Genomic DNA, 17,825 nt, shown 5'->3' with positions numbered 1-17,825 from the left:
TATATCCTAGTCAGACTACAGGCTTGATAGTGCCATCTGTATATCCTAGTCAGACTACAGGCTTGATAGTGCCATCTGTATATCCTAGTCAGACTACAGGCTTGATAGTGCCATCTGTATATCCTAGTCAGACTACAGGCTTGATAGTGCCATCTGTATATCCTAGTCAGACTACAGGCTTGATAGTGCCATCTGTATATCCTAGTCAGACTACAGGCTTGATAGTGCCATCTGTATATCCTAGTCAGACTACAGGCTTGATAGTGCCATCTGTATATCCTAGTCAGACTACAGGCTTGATAGTGCCATCTGTATATCCTAGTCAGACTACAGGCTTGATAGTGCCCGCTGTGCACTACTGGTAAAGAGTTTTAGAACACCTACTCATTCAAGAGTTTTCATATTTTAACTATTGTCTACATTGTAGAATAATATTGAAGACATTAAAACCATGAAACAACACATCTGGAATCATGTAGTAACCAAAAAAAAGTGTTAAACAAATCAAAATATGTTACATTTGAGACTCTTCAAATAGCCAGCCTTTGCCTTGATGACAGCTTTGCACACTCTCTTCACCTGGAATGCTTTTCCAACAGTCTTGAAGGAGTTCCCACATATGCTGAGCACTTGTTGGCTGCTTTTCCTTCAATCTGCGGTCCAACTCATCCCAAACCATCTCAATTGGGTTGAGGTCGGCTGATGCAGTACTCAGTCTCTCTTCTTCTTGGTCGAATGGCCCTTACACAGCCTGGAGGTGTGTTGGGTCATTGTCCTGTTGAAAAATAAATGATAGTCCTACTGAGCCCAAACCAGATGGGATGGTGTATCTCTGCTGAATGCTGTGGTAGCCATGCTGGTTACGTGTGCCTTGAATTCTAAATAAATAACAGATAGTGTCACCAAGCAAAGCACCCCCACACCATCATACCTCCTCTTCCATGCTTCACGGTGGGAAATACACATGCAGAGATCATCCAATCACCCACACAACGTCTCACAAAGACACAGCGGTTGGAACTAAAAATCTTAAATTTGGACTCATCAGACCAAAGGACAGCTTTCCCCCGGTCTAATGTCCATTGCTCGTGTTTCTTGGCCCAAGCAAGTATCTTCTTATTGGTGTCCTTTAGTAGTGGTTTCTTTGCAGTAATTCGACCATGAAGGCCTGATTCTCCTCTGAACAGGTGATGTTGAGATGTGTCTGTTACTTGAACTCCGTGAAGCATTTATTAGGGCTGCAATTTCTGAGGCTGGTAACACTAATGAACTTATCCTCTGCAGCAGAGGTAACTCTGGGTCTTCCTTTCCTGTGGCTGTCCTCATGAGAGCCAGTTTCAACATAATGCTTGGTGGTTTTTGAGACTGCACTTGAAGAAACTTTCAAAGTTCTCCGTATTGACTGACCTTCATGTCTTAAAGTAATGGACTGGCGTTTTCTCTTTGCGTATTTGAGCCATCTTCTGTATACCACCCCTACCTTGTCACAACATAATTGATTGGCTCATTAAAAAAATAAGAAATTCTACAAGTTAACTTAAGAAGGCACACTTGTTAATTGAAATGCATTCCAGGTGACTACCTAATGAAGCTGGTTGTGAGAATGTCAAGAATATGCAATGCTGTCATAAAGGCAAAGACATTCAAATGTACTTGTCCTCTTGCTTAGTTATGCACCGGGGCCTCCCACTCCCATTCTATTCTAGTTAGAGCCAGTTTGTGCTGTTCTGTGAAGGGAGTAGTACACAGCGTTGTACGAGATCTTCTGTTTCTTGGCAATTTCTTGCATGGAATAGCCTTCATTTCTCAGAACAAGAATAGACTTATGAGTTTCAGAAGAAAAGTCTTTGTTTCTGGCCATTTTGAGCCTGTAATCAAATCCACAAATGCTGATGCTCCAGATACTCAACTAGTCTAAAGAAGGCCAGTTGTATTGCTTCTTTAAATCAGTAGAACAGTTTTCAGCTGTACTAACATAATTGCAAAAGGGTTTTCTAGTCATCAATTAGCCTTTTAAAATGATAGACTTGGATTAGCTAACACAACGTGCCATTGGAACACAGGAGTGATAGTTGCTGATAATGGGCCTCTGTACGGCTATGTAGATATTTTTTTTTAAATCAGCCGTTTCCAGCAACAATAGTCATTTACAACATTAACAATGTCTACACTGTATTTCTGATCAATTTTTTTGTTATTTTAATGGACAAAAAAAAAGTGTTTTTCTTTCAAAAACAAGGACATTTCTAAGTGACCCCAAACTGTTGAACGGTAGATTTGATTAAAACACATAGGATGTGTCTATATATGGAAAAATACACGTTTAAAAATGTTAAAGACGACTCTTGGTCGAACAAGATTATTATTTTTTGTCGGGGACAGCCCTGATAAGACAACAAAGAACCGTCCATCTACCCAGCTCTCCACCCATCTACCCAGCTCTCCACCCATCTACCCAGCTCTCCACCCAGCTCTCCACCCATCTACCCAGCTCTCCACCCATCTACCCAGCTCTCCATCCATCTACCCAGCTCTCCATCCATCTACCCAGCTCTCCATCCATCTACCCAGCTCTCCATCCATCTACCCAGCTCTCCACCCATCTACCCAGCTCTCCATCCATCTACCCAGCTCTCCATCCATCTACCCAGCTCTCCACCCAGCTCTCCATCCATCTACCCAGCTCTCCATCCATCTACCCAGCTCTCCACCCAGCTCTCCATCCATCTACCCAGCTCTCCATCCATCTACCCAGCTCTCCACCCATCTACCCAGCTCTCCACCCATCTACCCATCCCTCTGTGCCAATGAAATGAGATCTGACTGAATAGTGATTATTTTTCAGAACAGAGGATGGTGGAATGGCTGGCCATCTCCCAGAGCTCTGCAGCAGGGAGAGAGAATGGATCGTTTTGACAGCAGGCAGATATGTTGACACCTGGGCTGTTCCAAAGGAAACAGTGGGCACAGCCACCGACGGAGCGGAGGGGAGCTGCCATTGGGAGAGAGTGGGGCAGGCAGGCGGGCAGGGGGCATAGCCACCGACGGAGCTGAAGGGAGCTGCCATTGGGAGAGAGTGGGGTAGGCAGGCGGGCAGGGGGCACAGGAGGGCAAGTGTTGTCTTTGGCAAAGAGTGATGGGGGAAGAGTTTCACCACAGCATAATGTGATTGGCAGTGGAGAAATAGAATATTTGTGTGTATCGCTCCAACAGTATCGGGACAGTGACACGTTTTGTTGTTTTGGCTTGTACACCAGCACTTTGGATTTGAAATTATACAATGACTATGAGGTTAAAGTGCAGACTGTCAGCTTCAGTGGCAATTCCAGTATGTAAATCTTGGTTGTGCAAAAAAATGATGTAGCTGCAACAAAGCCACTACACAACACAACACTAAACAATACATTAATTGCACTATAACGGTGACAAACGGTGCCCACAAACTGTTAGGGCCCTACATAAAGCTGTCCCTACAGCAGAGTCCCAACAGCAGTCCCAACACCTTACACCTGGCTATCAGCAGAGCCTAGTCTGGCAGCCAACAGTTAACTCAGCCTCATTTACTTTCTTTAAAAAAAACATGGCTGATATTGGCGGACAATTGAGATGTACAAACTATGGCATAAGGGGACGACAAGCGGATAAGAGGCAATCCGTAATTTTTAAGACATTAATGAGTGAGCTAGGACAGACGTAGTCAAAATAACTATTTGTTCAGCACTTTTGAAACGTACAGCGACAGAATTCAGAACATGGGCCGTTCTTACAGTGTTCTCCCTGTACACCAAGTCAGAACTGTAAGATAAATAAAGAGGGCATATAAGCAGACAATGAAAGCTCTTACAATATTCAATGATTACATTTCTCAAAAACAGGTTATAGGCTACATGTGCACCACCAAGTCAGAACAGTAGGCTAAGTTATGAGAGGGGAAATAATAATAATAATATAATAATATTAGAGAGAATTATTTATTTCAACTTTACATTTCTTTCATCACATTCCCAGTGGGTCAGAAGTTTACATACACTCAATTAGTAATTGGTAGCATTGCCTGAAATTGTTTCACTTGGGTCAAACATTAAGGGTAGCCTTCCACAAGCTTTTGGCCCATTCCTCCTGACAGAGCTGGTGTAACGGAGTCAGGATTGTAAGCCTCCTTGCTCGCACACACTCTTTCAGTTCTCCAAGAAGTACAATCTTTGTTCCCATGTGCCGTTGCAAACCGTAGTCTGGCTTTTTATGGAGGTTTTGTAGCGGTGGCTTCTTCCTTGCTGATCGGCCTTTCAGGTTATGTCGATATAGGCATCGTTTTACTGTGGATATAGATACTTGTGTACCTGTTTCCTCCAACATCTTCACAAGGTCCTTTGCTGTTGTTCTGGGATTGATTTGCACTTTTCGCACCAAAGTCCGTTCATCTCTTGGAGACAGAACGCGTCTCCTTCCTGAGCGGTATGACGACTGCGTGGTCCCATGGTGTTTCTACTTGTGTACTATTGTTTGTAAAGATGAACGTGGTAACTTCAGGCGTTTGGAAATTGCTCCCAGGGATGAACCAAACTTGTGGAGGTCTACAATTTATTTTCTGAGGTCTTGGCTGATTTCTTTAGATTTTCCCATGATGTCAAGAAAAGAGGCACGGAGTTTGAAGGTAGCCTTGAAATAAATCCACAGGTACACCTCCAATTGACTCAAATGATGTCAATTAGCCTATCAGAAGCTTTTAAAAGCCATGACATAATTTTCTGGAATTTTCCAAGCTGTTTAAAGGCACAGTCAACTTAGTGTATGTAAACTTCTGACCCACTGGAATTATGATACAGTGAATTATAAGTGAAATAATCGGTCTGAAAACAATTGTTGGAAAAATTACTTGTGTCATGCACACAAAAGTTGTCCTAACCAACTTGACAAAACAAAGACATTTGTGAAGTGGTTGAAAAATGAGTTTTAATGACTCCATTAAGATTAGATTCTTTAACGATTATGTGAACTTCCGACTTCAACTGTATGTATGTATGTATGTATGCATGTATGTATGTATGCATGTATGTATGTGTGTGTGTGTATGCATGTATGTATGTATGCATGTATGTATGTGTATGCATGTATGTATGTATGCATGTATGTATGTATGCATGTATGTATGTGTGTGTGTGTATGCATGTATGTATGTGTATGCATGTATGTATGCATGTATGTATGTGTATGTATGTATGCATGTATGTATGTATGTGTGTGTGTGTATGCATGTATGTATGTATGCATGTATGTATGTGTGTGTGTGTATGCATGTATGTATGTGTGTGTGTGTGTGTATGCATGTATGTATGCATGTATGTATGTGTGCATGTGTGTGTGGGCATTAGTTAGGGGCATGAAGTGTTCCAGCTTTAAAAGGATGGAGGGAGGAACAGCCAACTGAAAAGGAGGGAAGACCCATCTCACCCCTCTGTGACAACAAACAGAGCAGGAGGGAGGGAGGAACAGCCAACTGAAAAGGAGGGAGGGAGGGAGGAACAGCCAACTGAAAAGGAGGGAAGACCCATCTCACCCCTTAGTACTGACAACAAACAGAGCAGGAGGGAGGGAGGGAGGAACAGCCAACTGAAAAGGAGGGAGGACCCATCTCACCCCTCAGTATTGACAACAAACAGAGCAGGAGGGAGGGAGGGAGGGAGGAACAGCCAACTGAAAAGGAAGGAAGACCCATCTCACCCCTCAGTACTGACAACATACAGAGCAGGAGGGAGGGAGGAACAGCCAACTGAAAAGGAGGGAAGACCCATCTCACCCCTCTGTGACAACATACAGAGCAGGAGGGAGGGTGGAACAGCCAACTGAAAAGGAGGCCCAGTAGCCTATTATACATAGTACAGTCGGCCAAGTGCAGTCGGCCCAGTGCAGTTGGCCCAGCAGCCTACAGCATTATGTGCTATTGAAGTAAGCAATAAGTAAATTCCACAAACACTTTCATTTATACTAGATTCAACATGTTGGAGATAATGTATTCTTCACATAGCTGTAAATATTTGGCATATTTCCTCCCATATTCTGAATAACTTCCTCCCATATTGGACATTGGGCAGCAGAAAAGCAGAGGCTTCAGAAAGTCTCCATTGACTTATTACACATTTTGTTCTATTATTTTGTTGTATTACATCCTTAAATTCACCCATCTTTTTCCTCTCACAAAGTCAAAATATGTTTTTAGATTTGTAGTAAATCTATATTGAAAATGATATACAGAAAAATCTCATTTACAAAATGATTCACACCCCTTCGTCAATATTTTGTAGAAGCACCTTTTTGGCAGTGATTACAGCTGTGAATCTTTCTGGGTAAGTCTCTAAGAGCGATTACAGCTGTGAGTCTTTCTGGGTAAGTCTCTAAGAGCGATTACAGCTGTGAATCTTTCTGGGTAAGTCTCTAAGAGCGATTACAGCTGTGAGTCTTTCTGGGTAAATCTCTAAGAGCGATTACAGCTGTGAGTCTTTCTGGGTAAATCTCTATGAGCGATTACAGCTGTGAGTCTTTCTGGGTAAATCTCTATGAGCTTTGCGCACCTGGATTGTACAATATTCTGACATTATTCTTTTCAAAATTCATCATGCTCTGTCAAATTAGTTGTTGATCATTGCTAGACAGCCATTTTCAAGTCTTGCCATAGATTTTCACTCCAATTTAAGTCAAAACTGTAACTAGGCCACTCGGGAACGTTCAATGTCATCTGTGTAAGCAACTCCATTGTATATTTGGTCTTGTGTTTTAGGTTATTGTCCTGCTAAAAGGTGAATTAGTCTCCCAGTGTCTGTTGGAAAGCAGACTGAACCAGGTTATTGACCTGCTGAAAGGTGAACTCATCTCCCAGTGTCTGATGGAAAGCAGACTGAACCAGGTTATTGTCCTGCTAAAAGGTGAATTAGTCTCCCAGTGTCTGGTGGAAAGCAGACTGAACCAGGTTATTGTCCTGCTGAAAGGTGAATTAGTCTCCCAGTGTCTGTTGGAAAGCAGACTGAACCAGGTTATTGTCCTGCTAAAAGGTGAATTAGTCTCCCAGTGTCTGGTGGAAAGCAGACTGAACCAGGTTATTGTCCTGCTGAAAGGTGAATTAGTCTCCCAGTGTCTGTTGGAAAGCAGACTGAACCAGGTTATTGTCCTGCTGAAAGGTGAATTAGTCTCCCAGTGTCTGTTGGAAAGCAGACTGAACCAGGTTATTGTCCTGCTGAAAGGTGAATTAGTCTCCCAGTGTCTGTTGGAAAGCAGACTGAACCAGGTTATTGTCCTGCTGAAAGGTGAATTAGTCTCCCAGTGTCTGTTGGAAAGCAGACTGAACCAGGTTATTGTCCTGCTAAAAGGTGAATTAGTCTCCCAGTGTCTGTTGGAAAGCAGACTGAACCAGGTTATTGACCTGCTGAAAGGTGAACTCATCTCCCAGTGTCTGATGGAAAGCAGACTGAACCAGGTTATTGTCCTGCTAAAAGGTGAATTAGTCTCCCAGTGTCTGTTGGAAAGCAGACTGAACCAGGTTATTGTCCTGCTAAAAGGTGACTTCATCTCCCAGTGTCTGGTGGAAAGCAGACTGAACCAGGTTATTGTCCTGCTAAAAGGTGAATTAGTCTCCCAGTGTCTGTTGGAAAGCAGACTGAACCAGGTTATTGACCTGCTGAAAGGTGAACTCATCTCCCAGTGTCTGGGGGAAAGCAGACTGAACCAGGTTATTGTCCTGCTGAAAGGTGAACTCATCTCCCAGTGTCTGGTGGAAAGCAGACTGAACCAGGTTATTGTCCTGCTAACAGGTGAATTAGTCTCTGTTTGTTGGAAAGCAGGCTGAACCAGGTTATTGTCCTGCTGAAAGGTGACTTCATCTCCCAGTGTCTGGTGGAAAGCAGGCTGAACCAGGTTATTGTCCTGCTGAAAGGTGAATTCATCTCCCAGTGTCTGATGTAAAGCAGACTGAACCAGGTTATTGTCCTGCTGAAAGGTGAATTCATCTCCCAGTGTCTGTTGGAAAGCAGACTGAACCAGGTTATTGTCCTGCTAAAAGGTGAATTAGTCTCCCAGTGTCTGGTGGAAAGCAGACTGAACCAGGTTATTGTCCTGCTAAAAGGTGAATTAGTCTCCCAGTGTCTGGTGGAAAGCAGACTGAACCAGGTTATTGTCCTGCTGAAAGGTGAATTCATCTCCCAGTGTCTGGTGGAAAGCAGACTGAACCAGGTTATTGTCCTGCTAAAAGGTGAATTAGTCTCCCAGTGTCTGTTGGAAAGCAGACTGAACCAGGTTATTGTCCTGCTAAAAGGTGAATTAGTCTCCCAGTGTCTGGTGGAAAGCAGGCTGAACCAGGTTTTACTCTCTGAATTTTTCCCATCTTAGCTCAATTCCGTGTATTTTTATCCTAAAATACTCCCTTGTTATTTCCAATGACAAGCATACCATTAACATGACGCAGCCACAGTCATGCTTGAAGATATGAAGAGTGGTACTCAGTGATGTGTTGTGTTGGATTTGCCCCAAACATAACACTTTGTGTTCAGAACATAAAGTTAATTTCTTTGCCACATTTTTTACAGTTTTACTTTAGTTCCTTGTTGCAAACAGGATGCATGTTTTGGAATATTTCTATTCTGTACATTCTTCCTTCTTTTCACTCTGTCAATTAGGTTCGTATTGTGGAGTAACTACAATGTTGTTGATCCATCCTCAGTTTTCTACCACAGCCATTAAACTCTGTAACAGTTTTAAAGTCATCATTGGCCCAATGGTCAAATCCCCGAGTGGTTTTCTTCCTCTCCGGCAACTGAGTTGAAGGACTGAAGGACACCTGAAGGACACATGTATCTTTGTAGTGACTGGGAGTATTGATACACCATCCAAAGTGTAATTAATAACTTCACCATGCTTAAAGGGATATTCAATGTCTGGGTTTTTTCTCAATTTTTACCCATCTACCAATAGGTGCCCTTCTCTGTGAGACATTGGAAAACCTCCCTGGTCTTTGTGGTTGAATCTGTGTTTGAAATTCGTTGCTCGACTGAGGAACCTTACAGATAATTGTATGTGTGGGGGGTACAGAGATGAGGTAGTCATTCAAAAGTCATGTTAAACACTATTATTGTACACAGAGTGAGTCCATGCAACTTATTATGTGACTTGTTAAGCACATTTTTACTCCTGAATTTAGGCTTCCCGTAACAAAGGGGTTGAATACTTATTCATTACATTTCAGCTTTTCATTTTGAATACATTTGTTTAAAAATGTCTTAAACATAATATTGGGTATTGTGTGTAGGCCAGTGACTCAATCTCAATTTCATCAATTGTATTTTCAGGCGGTAACAACAAAATGTGGGAAAAGAATCAACGGGTGTGAACGAACGCGAACATTTTAAGTGCACTAAGTATAATGAGTGGCAGCGTGTGTAGATGGTTGAACATTTCTGACATTTACGCTATACAATGGGACAGTGTAGAGACTTTTCTCAGTACAGTAGCCTACCTTCACTCTCGTATATGTAGTTGATGATGTCATCTGCGTTCAGGCCCTCTTCTTTAGTGTTGATCGCTATGTGTACGGTCTGATATTCCTCCATGAGTTTGAGGTGCACCCCTTCCAGAGTGAAGTAACAATTCCTCTCCTCTTTGTCGTCATCGAAGATCAACAACGCGTCTTTCCAGTTGAAGTGACGGAACATCGCCGAGAATGTTTCTGCCATTTTCAGGTAAGACGGGGAGATTCGGGTCAGGTGAGAGTATTCTTTCTCCTTGTCACTAAAACCGCTGGCCAGAGCACCTGTCGATATTACCGGGATGTTCCAGTGAGATGCCATCCTTACCACCGGCGCCGCGGCGTATTCACACACCGGACCGAGAACCAAGTCCGGCTTCTTCTCGCAGGAACGGTCCACCAGGGAGAAGAGCGCATCATTGCCACAGTTAGAATCCTCATAGCGCAAATTAAAGTTAAATCCGGAATACACACCACCTCCGATTTTCAACCTCTGCTTTGCATACTCTATTGCCGGGGCCACTCTTGCTATTGAGAACATATAAGAGTTATTTTTTGGCAACATCACCAATACTTCGATGTCCTCAATCACTGTTGCACTTGTCCGGCCAGGTAACAACCCCAGCCAAATGTACAAACACACTGAAATGTAACATGGCATGATGCAACTTTAAAAGTTATGCTTTGTCTATAATCATGAATAAATGTTTATCTCGCTCTCCAAGTCAACTGCGTCCCTGGAACCGCAGACTTCCCGAGTACACAGGTAAATTGCAAATACCAATGTGGAGTCTTCCAAAATAAATAATCTAAATTAAGTAACCTTTTTCTTTGAATGAATGAAATAAAAATGCTAAATGTATGAAGTGTATGCTCCTGCACAGAGAGTCTCCTGCAACCTCCTCAACTGATGGAAGTATCTCCTCTGTTTTGCTAACTAATTCTCCTGTTTCTCTGGTCATTCCTCTTGTTTAAATATGGTAACTGCCCAGACAGCTACCACACACGCTGGCTGAAAGGGGGGAGGAGTTTTGAAGCATCTTTTCATTATTATTCCTGCGTCATCCCTGTACAACACACCTCTTTCTTAAAGCTACAGGTACTTATTTTTTTTCTCCTTTTTTTATAATTAGAGAAAATAATTGTTCGTTTTGCTACATTGGCAGAGACTGAATGCACTGGGATGCAATGCCTCATATACAATAAACGGTGTGCAATTATTATTCTTTTTAATTCAAAAGAGAAAGATAAATAAAACTGTAGGGAAAGTTTCAAGAACAATGTTTTCTTTTGCTATTTAAAAAAAAAACACGAGACGAAGCTGTTTTGAGCTACACAATGCAATATAATATACAGTATAGTAGAGTGTAGCGCATATATATCTTGTATTAATAGACTAAATACCTTTAACTTACCTGATCAATTTACCTTTAAGCATACTGCACATGAATAGGCCAACTGAACATTATACAGATCCACATTTTTGATTCATTTAGCTTTTAGACACCCCACTAAACATATTCAGTATTAGAATCTTGCCGAGTGTTCCAAAGTGAACGACAGCAGCCGGAATGAACGATCAACCTCTAGTGATGCGTGAGAGGGGGAGAAAAAAACCTGCTATAGACTGCCACCTAGTGGCCACAGCCAACATAGACTGTTCTATAGTAAAGAAGTAGGCCTATTGAGGAGGGTTTTAGTTCACTATATATATATATGCCTATACTGTCCAGGCGATTTTAATAACAATAGACTGTACCTAGTAAACCTAGCTCACTGATTTGTGTTGGTCTATTGGGAAATAATGGTATCTTTCTCCCGAGTGGCGCAGCGGTCTAAGGCACTGCATCTCAGTGCTAGAGGCGTCACTACAGACCCTGGTTCAGTGGTCTAAGGCACTGCATCTCAGTGCTAGAGGCGTCACTACAGACCCTGGTTCAGCGGTCTAAGGCACTGCATCTCAGTGCTAGAGGCATCACTAGAGACCCTGGTTCAGCGGTCTAAGACACTGCATCTCAGTGCTAGAGGCATCACTAGAGACCCTGGTTCAGCGGTCTAAGACACTGCATCTCAGTGCTAGAGGCATCACTACAGACCCTGGTTCAGTGGTCTAAGGCACTGCATCTCAGTGCTAGAGGCGTCACTACAGACCCTGGTTCAGCGGTCTAAGGCACTGCATCTCAGTGCTAGAGGCGTCACTACAGACCCTGGTTTGATTCCAGGCTGTATCACAACCGGCTGTGATTGGGGAGTCCCATAGGGTCCAGCGTCGTCCGGGTTTGGCCGGTGTAGGCCGTCATTGTAAATAAGAATTTGTTCTTAACTGGCTAGCCTAGTTAAATAAAAAATCTCCTGTGTTGTGTTGGATAGATATCAACAGTTGAGTACTAAATGTTGGGTGTTAAATAAGGAGAAGAGGCAATCCCAGCCTGGGTATATTTCTCATGCCCCATTAAATGTCGGGCTTGAAAAATGAGTCACCTAGACATATGAGTAACAACCTCTCATTCATGACACATTTAAATGGGCCACATGGTTTTGTGGCTGGCGTAATTCATTGACATATAGGGGGACATGTTCTCCAGAAGTCTCATTATAATAATGACAGGGGTTTTGAGGTAATGTTTGTTCTCTAGTCTGTGATATCTTTAGGTCTACTGCAGGGAGACGGGGGGATTAAATATAAAGTAAATTAAATGTAAAAAAATATAGGACAAAACACAATCACACAAAATCATGACAAGAGAGACACCACAACACTACATGAAGAGAGACCTAAGACAACAACATAGCACGGCAGCAACACATGATAACACAACATGGTAGCAATACAACATGACATCAACATGGTAGCAACACAACATGACAACAACATGGTAGCAACACAACATGACAACAACATGGTAGCAGCACATGACAACACAACATGGTAGCAACACAACATAACATCAACATGGTAGCAACACAACATAACATCAACATGGTAGCAACACAACATGACAACAACATGGTAGCAGCACATGACAACACAACATGGTAGCAACACAACATAACATCAACATGGTAGCAATACAACATGACAACAACATGGTAGCAACACAACATGACAACAACATGGTAGCAATACAACATGACGACAACATGGTAGCATCACAACATAACATCAACATGGTAGCAATACAACATGACAACAACATGGTAGCAACACAACATGACAACAACATGGTAGCAACACATGACAACACAACATGGTAGCAACATAACATCAACATGGTAGCAACACATGACAACACAACATGGTAGCAACACAACATAACATCAACATGGTAGCAATACAACATGACAACAACATGGTAGCAACACAACATAACATCAACATGGTAGCAATACAACATGACAACAACATGGTAGCAACATGTCCTTATCCTGATTACACCAATGGGTGCAATTTGAAGGTGCTATTTGGAGTCATTCTGCTTAACTAACAGGACACCTTGTTGTTTAATTGTACAACATCCTGTAGCTACAGATGCCGCATATTACTTTGACCCAGTTTCTCACAGCAGAAAAAGAATTCAGCAGCAACACGAAATATGAATTATTATATGGGTTTGATCATTTTTTTTCGGTAGGGCAAATCAGGTCTTACATTTTTCGGAAATTATAAACTTTATAATCCTTTATAAACCTTCAATACATGTTTGCATTTCCTGCAACAACAGGATCATCAAATAAAGACACAGCATCTGGTGTGTAGGTCTTTACAGGAACTGGTACAACCTTCTTAAATTAAGGAACTAACTTTCACACATACTTGGAGATAGAGGTCACTTCATTCCATGTGGTGCTACCATGTTGTATTGCTACCATGTTGTTGTCATGTTGTGTTGCTACCATGTTGTTGTCATGGTGTATTGCTACCATGTTGTTGTCATGTTGTATTGCTACCATGTTGTTGTCATGGTGTATTGCTACCATGTTGTTGTCATGTTGTGTTGCTACCATGTTGTTGTCATGTTGTGTTGCTACCATGTTGTGTTGTCATGTTGTATTGCTACCATGTTGTGGTGTCATGTTGTGTTGTCATGTTGTATTGCTACCATGTTGTTGTCATGTTGTGTTGCTACCATGTTGCGTTGTCATGTTGTGTTGCTACCATGTTGTTGTCATGGTGTATTGCTACCATGTTGTTGTCATGTTGTGTTGGTGTATTGCTACCATGTTGTTGTCATGTTGTATTGCTACCATGTTGATGTTATGTTGTGTTGCTACCATGTTGTGTTGTCATGTTGTATTGCTACCATGTTGTTGTCATGTTGTGTTGCTACCATGTTGTTGTCATGTTGTGTTGCTACCATGTTGTTGTCATGTTGTATTGCTACCATGTTGATGTTATGTTGTGTTGCTACCATGTTGTTGTCATGTTGTATTGCTACCATGTTGTTGTCATGTTGTGTTGCTACCATGTTGTTGTTGTGTTGCTACCATGTTGTTGTCATGTTGTGTTGCTACCATGTTGTGTTGTCATGTGTTGCTACCATGTTGTTGTCATGTTGTGTTGCTACCATGTTGTTGTTATGTTGTGTTGCTACCATGTTGTTGTCATGTTGTGTTGCTACCATGTTGTTGTCATGTTGTGTTGCTACCATGTTGATGTTATGTTGTGTTGCTACCATGTTGTGTTATCATGTGTTGCTGCCGTGCTATGTTGTTGTCTTAGGTCTCTCTTCATGTAGTGTTGTGGTGTCTCTCTTGTCATGATTTTGTGTGATTGTGTTTTGTCCTATATATTTTTTTTACATTTAATTGACTTTATATTTAATCCCCCCGTCTCCCTGCAGTAGACCTGTTGCCTTCTGGTAGGCCGTCATTGTAAAATAAGAAATTGTTCTTAACTGACTTGCCTAGTTAAATAACAATACAAATGAAAGGTATATGATGCCCAGTGCAGGCTGTTTGCGTGTGTGTGTGTTGTATAATTGCCCAGACAGACCATACTGCAGGGCAGTTTGTTAGTTGATCTAATAAGGGTTCTGGTTTATGACCACACATCTCTTTATAAATCTAGGGTTCATGTAATCAAGGCCATCTGTCAGAACCACGACAGGGTGTGTTTTATATTAATGCTGTATGCTTGTTTAATGTCCCCGTGTGTGTGTGTGTGTGTGTGTGTGTGTGTGTGTGTGTGTGTGTGTGTGTGTGTTTGACAGAGAGAGAGAGAGAGAGGTAGGCTAACGTTCCCCTAACGTGCCCCTAACGTGCCCCTAACGTTCCCCTAACGTGCCCCTAACGTTCCCCTAACGTGCCCCTAACGTTCCCCTAACGTGCCCCTCATCACTAGCTACAATGCAGAGAGAAGATATCCCCCAAGTGAAGCTATACACTGATTGGACAAAACATTAAGAACACCTGCTCTTTCCATGACACAGACTGACCAGGTGAATCCAGGTGAAAGCGTTGATCCCTAATTGATGTTACTTGTTAAATCCACTTCAATCAGTGTAAATTAAGGGGAGGAGACAGGATAAAGAATCATTTTTTAAAGCTTTGAGACGATTGAGACGTGGATTGTGTATGTGTGTCATTCAGAGGATGACTGGACAAGACTAAATATTTAAGTGCCTTTGAACAGGGTATGGTAGTAGGTGCCTTTGAACAGGGTATGGTAGTAGGTGCCTTTGAACAGGGTATGGTAGTAGGTGCCTTTGAACAGGGTATGGTAGTAGGTGCCTTTGAACAGGGTATGGTAGTAGGTGCCTTTGAACAGGGTATGGTAGTAGGTGCCTTTGAACAGGGTATGGTGGTAGGTGCCTTTGAACAGGGTATGGTAGTAGGTGCCTTTGAACAGGGTAGTAGGTGCCTTTGAACAGGGTATGGTAGTAGGTGCCTTTGAACGGGGTCTGGTAGTAGGTGCCTTTGAACAGGGTATGGTAGTAGGTGCCTTTGAACAGGGTAGTAGGTGCCTTTGAACAGGGTATGGTAGTAGGTGTCTTTGAACAGGGTCTGGTAGTAGGTGCCTTTGAACTGGGTATGGTAGTAGATGCCTTTGAACAGGGTCTGGTAGTAGGTGCCTTTGAACAGGGTATGGTAGTAGGTGCCTTTGAACGGGGTAGTAGGTGCCTTTGAACAGGGTATGGTAGTAGGTGCCTTTGAACAGGGTAGTAGGTGCCTTTGAACAGGGTATGGTAGTAGGTGCCTTTGAACAGGGTAGTAGGTGCCTTTGAACAGGGTATGGTAGTAGGTGCCTTTGAACAGGGTAGTAGGTGCCTTTGAACAGGGTATGGTAGTAGGTGCCTTTGAACAGGGTATGGTAGTAGGTGTCTTTGAACAGGGTCTGGTAGTAGGTGCCTTTGAACAGGGTATGGTAGTAGGTGCCTTTGAACAGGGTCTGGTAGTAGGTGCCTTTGAACAGGGTATGGTAGTAGGTGCCTTTGAACAGGGTAGTAGGTGCCTTTGAACAGGGTATGGTAGTAGGTGCCTTTGAACAGGGTAATAGGTGCCTTTGAACAGGGGTATGGTAGTAAGTGCCTTTGAACAGGGTATGGTAGTAGGTGCCTTTGAACAGGGTCTGGTAGTAGGTGCCTTTGTACGGGGTATGGTAGTAGGCGCCTTTGAACAGGGTAGTAGGTGCCTTTGAACAGGGTAGTAGGTGCCTTTGAACAGGGTATGGTAGTAGGTGCCTTTGAACAGGGTATGGTAGTAGGTGCCTTTGAACAGGGTAGTAGGTGCCTTTGAACAGGGTAGTAGGTGCCTTTGAACAGGGTATGGTTGTAGGTGCCTTTGAACGGGGTATGGTAGTAGGTGCCTTTGAACAGGGGTATGGTAGTAGGTGCCTTTGAACGGGGTATGGTAGTACGTGCCTTTGAACAGGGTATGGTAGTAGGTGGCTTTGAACAGGGTATGGTAGTAGGTGCCTTTGAACAGGGTATGGTAATAACTGCCTTTGAACAGGGTATTTATTTTACCTTTATTTTACTCGGCAAGTCAGTTAAGAACAAATTCTTATTTTCAATGACGGCCTAGGAACAGTGGGTTAACTGCCTGTTCAGGGGCAGAACGACAGATTTGTACCTTGTCAGCTCGGGGATTCGAACTTGCAACCTTTCGGTTACTAGTCCAACGCTCTAACCACTAGGCTACCCTGCCACCCCAGGGGTAGTAGGTGCCTTTGAACAGGGGTATGGTAGTAGGTGCCTTTGAACAGGGGTATGGTAGTAGGTGCCTTTGAACAGGGGTATGGTAGTAGGTGCCTTTGAACAGGGTATGGTAGTAGGTGCCTTTGAACAGGGTATGGTTGTAGGTGCCTTTGAACAGGGTAGTAGGTGCCTTTGAACAGGGGTATGGTAGTAGGTGCCTTTGAACAGGGTATGGTATTAGGTGCCTTTGAACAGGGGTATGTTAGTAGGTGCCTTTGAACAGGGTATGGTAGTAGGTGCGGGGAACTTCAACAGTTTCCTGTGTGTGGTCTACCGCTCAAAGAACATCCAGCCAACTTGACACAACTGTGGGGAAGCATTGGAGTCAACATGGGGCCAGCATCCCTGTGGAACGCTTTAGACACCTTGTAGAGTCCCATACCCCTGATGAATTGAGTCCCATACCCCTGATGAATTGAGTCCCATACCCCTGATGAATTGAGTCCCATACCCCTGATGAATTGAGTCCCATACCCCTGATGAATTGAGTCCCATACCCCTGATGAATTGAGTCCCATACCCCTGATGAATTGAGTCCCATAGCCCTGATGAATTGAGTCCCATACCCCTGATGAATTGAGTCCCATACCCCTGATGAATTCAGTCCCATACCCCTGATGAATTGAGTCCCATACACCTGATGAATTGAGTCCCATACCCCTGATGAATTGAGTCCCATACCCCTGATGAATTGAGTCCCATACCCCTGATGAATTCAGTCCCATACCCCTGATGAATTGAGTCCCATACACCTGATGAATTGAGTCCCATACCCCTGATGAATTGAGTCCCATAGCCCTGATGAATTGAGTCCCATAGCCCTGATGAATTGAGGCTGTTCTGAGGGCAAAAGGGGGAGGTGCAACTGAATATCAGGAAGGTGTTCCTCATGTTTTGTCAACTCAGTGTACCATATTTAGTTCTAGAGTCTTTTTTGACAGCGTATTATTAAAGGTAACCTTGATGTTGCGTGTTTTCCGTGTATTTTCTAGAAAAGGTGTTGTTTTGTTGGAAAAATGACTTGTGTCATTCACAAAGTACATGTCCTAAACGACTTGCCAAAACTATAGTTTGTTAACAAGAAATGCGTGGAGTGGTTGAAGAACGAGTTTTAAGGACTC

At 42.9% G+C, this 17,825-nt stretch overlaps 1 protein-coding gene across 1 annotated transcript in view; it reads right to left on the bottom strand.

Moving 5' to 3' along the window:
* LOC115111147 (atrial natriuretic peptide receptor 3-like) overlaps positions 1-10,492 on the bottom strand; it is a 127,239-nt gene extending 116,747 nt beyond the window's left edge. The window contains 1 exon segment of the mRNA XM_065011319.1: positions 9,500-10,492. Coding sequence (XP_064867391.1) covers positions 9,500-10,169 — 670 coding nt within the window. The 5' untranslated portion in view covers positions 10,170-10,492.
* Positions 10,493-17,825: the final 7,333 nt, after the last annotated feature.

This window comes from Oncorhynchus nerka, linkage group LG27 (genome assembly GCF_034236695.1).
Source record: "Oncorhynchus nerka isolate Pitt River linkage group LG27, Oner_Uvic_2.0, whole genome shotgun sequence".
Taxonomy (NCBI): domain Eukaryota; kingdom Metazoa; phylum Chordata; class Actinopteri; order Salmoniformes; family Salmonidae; genus Oncorhynchus; species Oncorhynchus nerka.
Note: the sequence above shows the minus strand (reverse complement) of the source record. Positions and strands in the feature narration are given on the sequence as shown.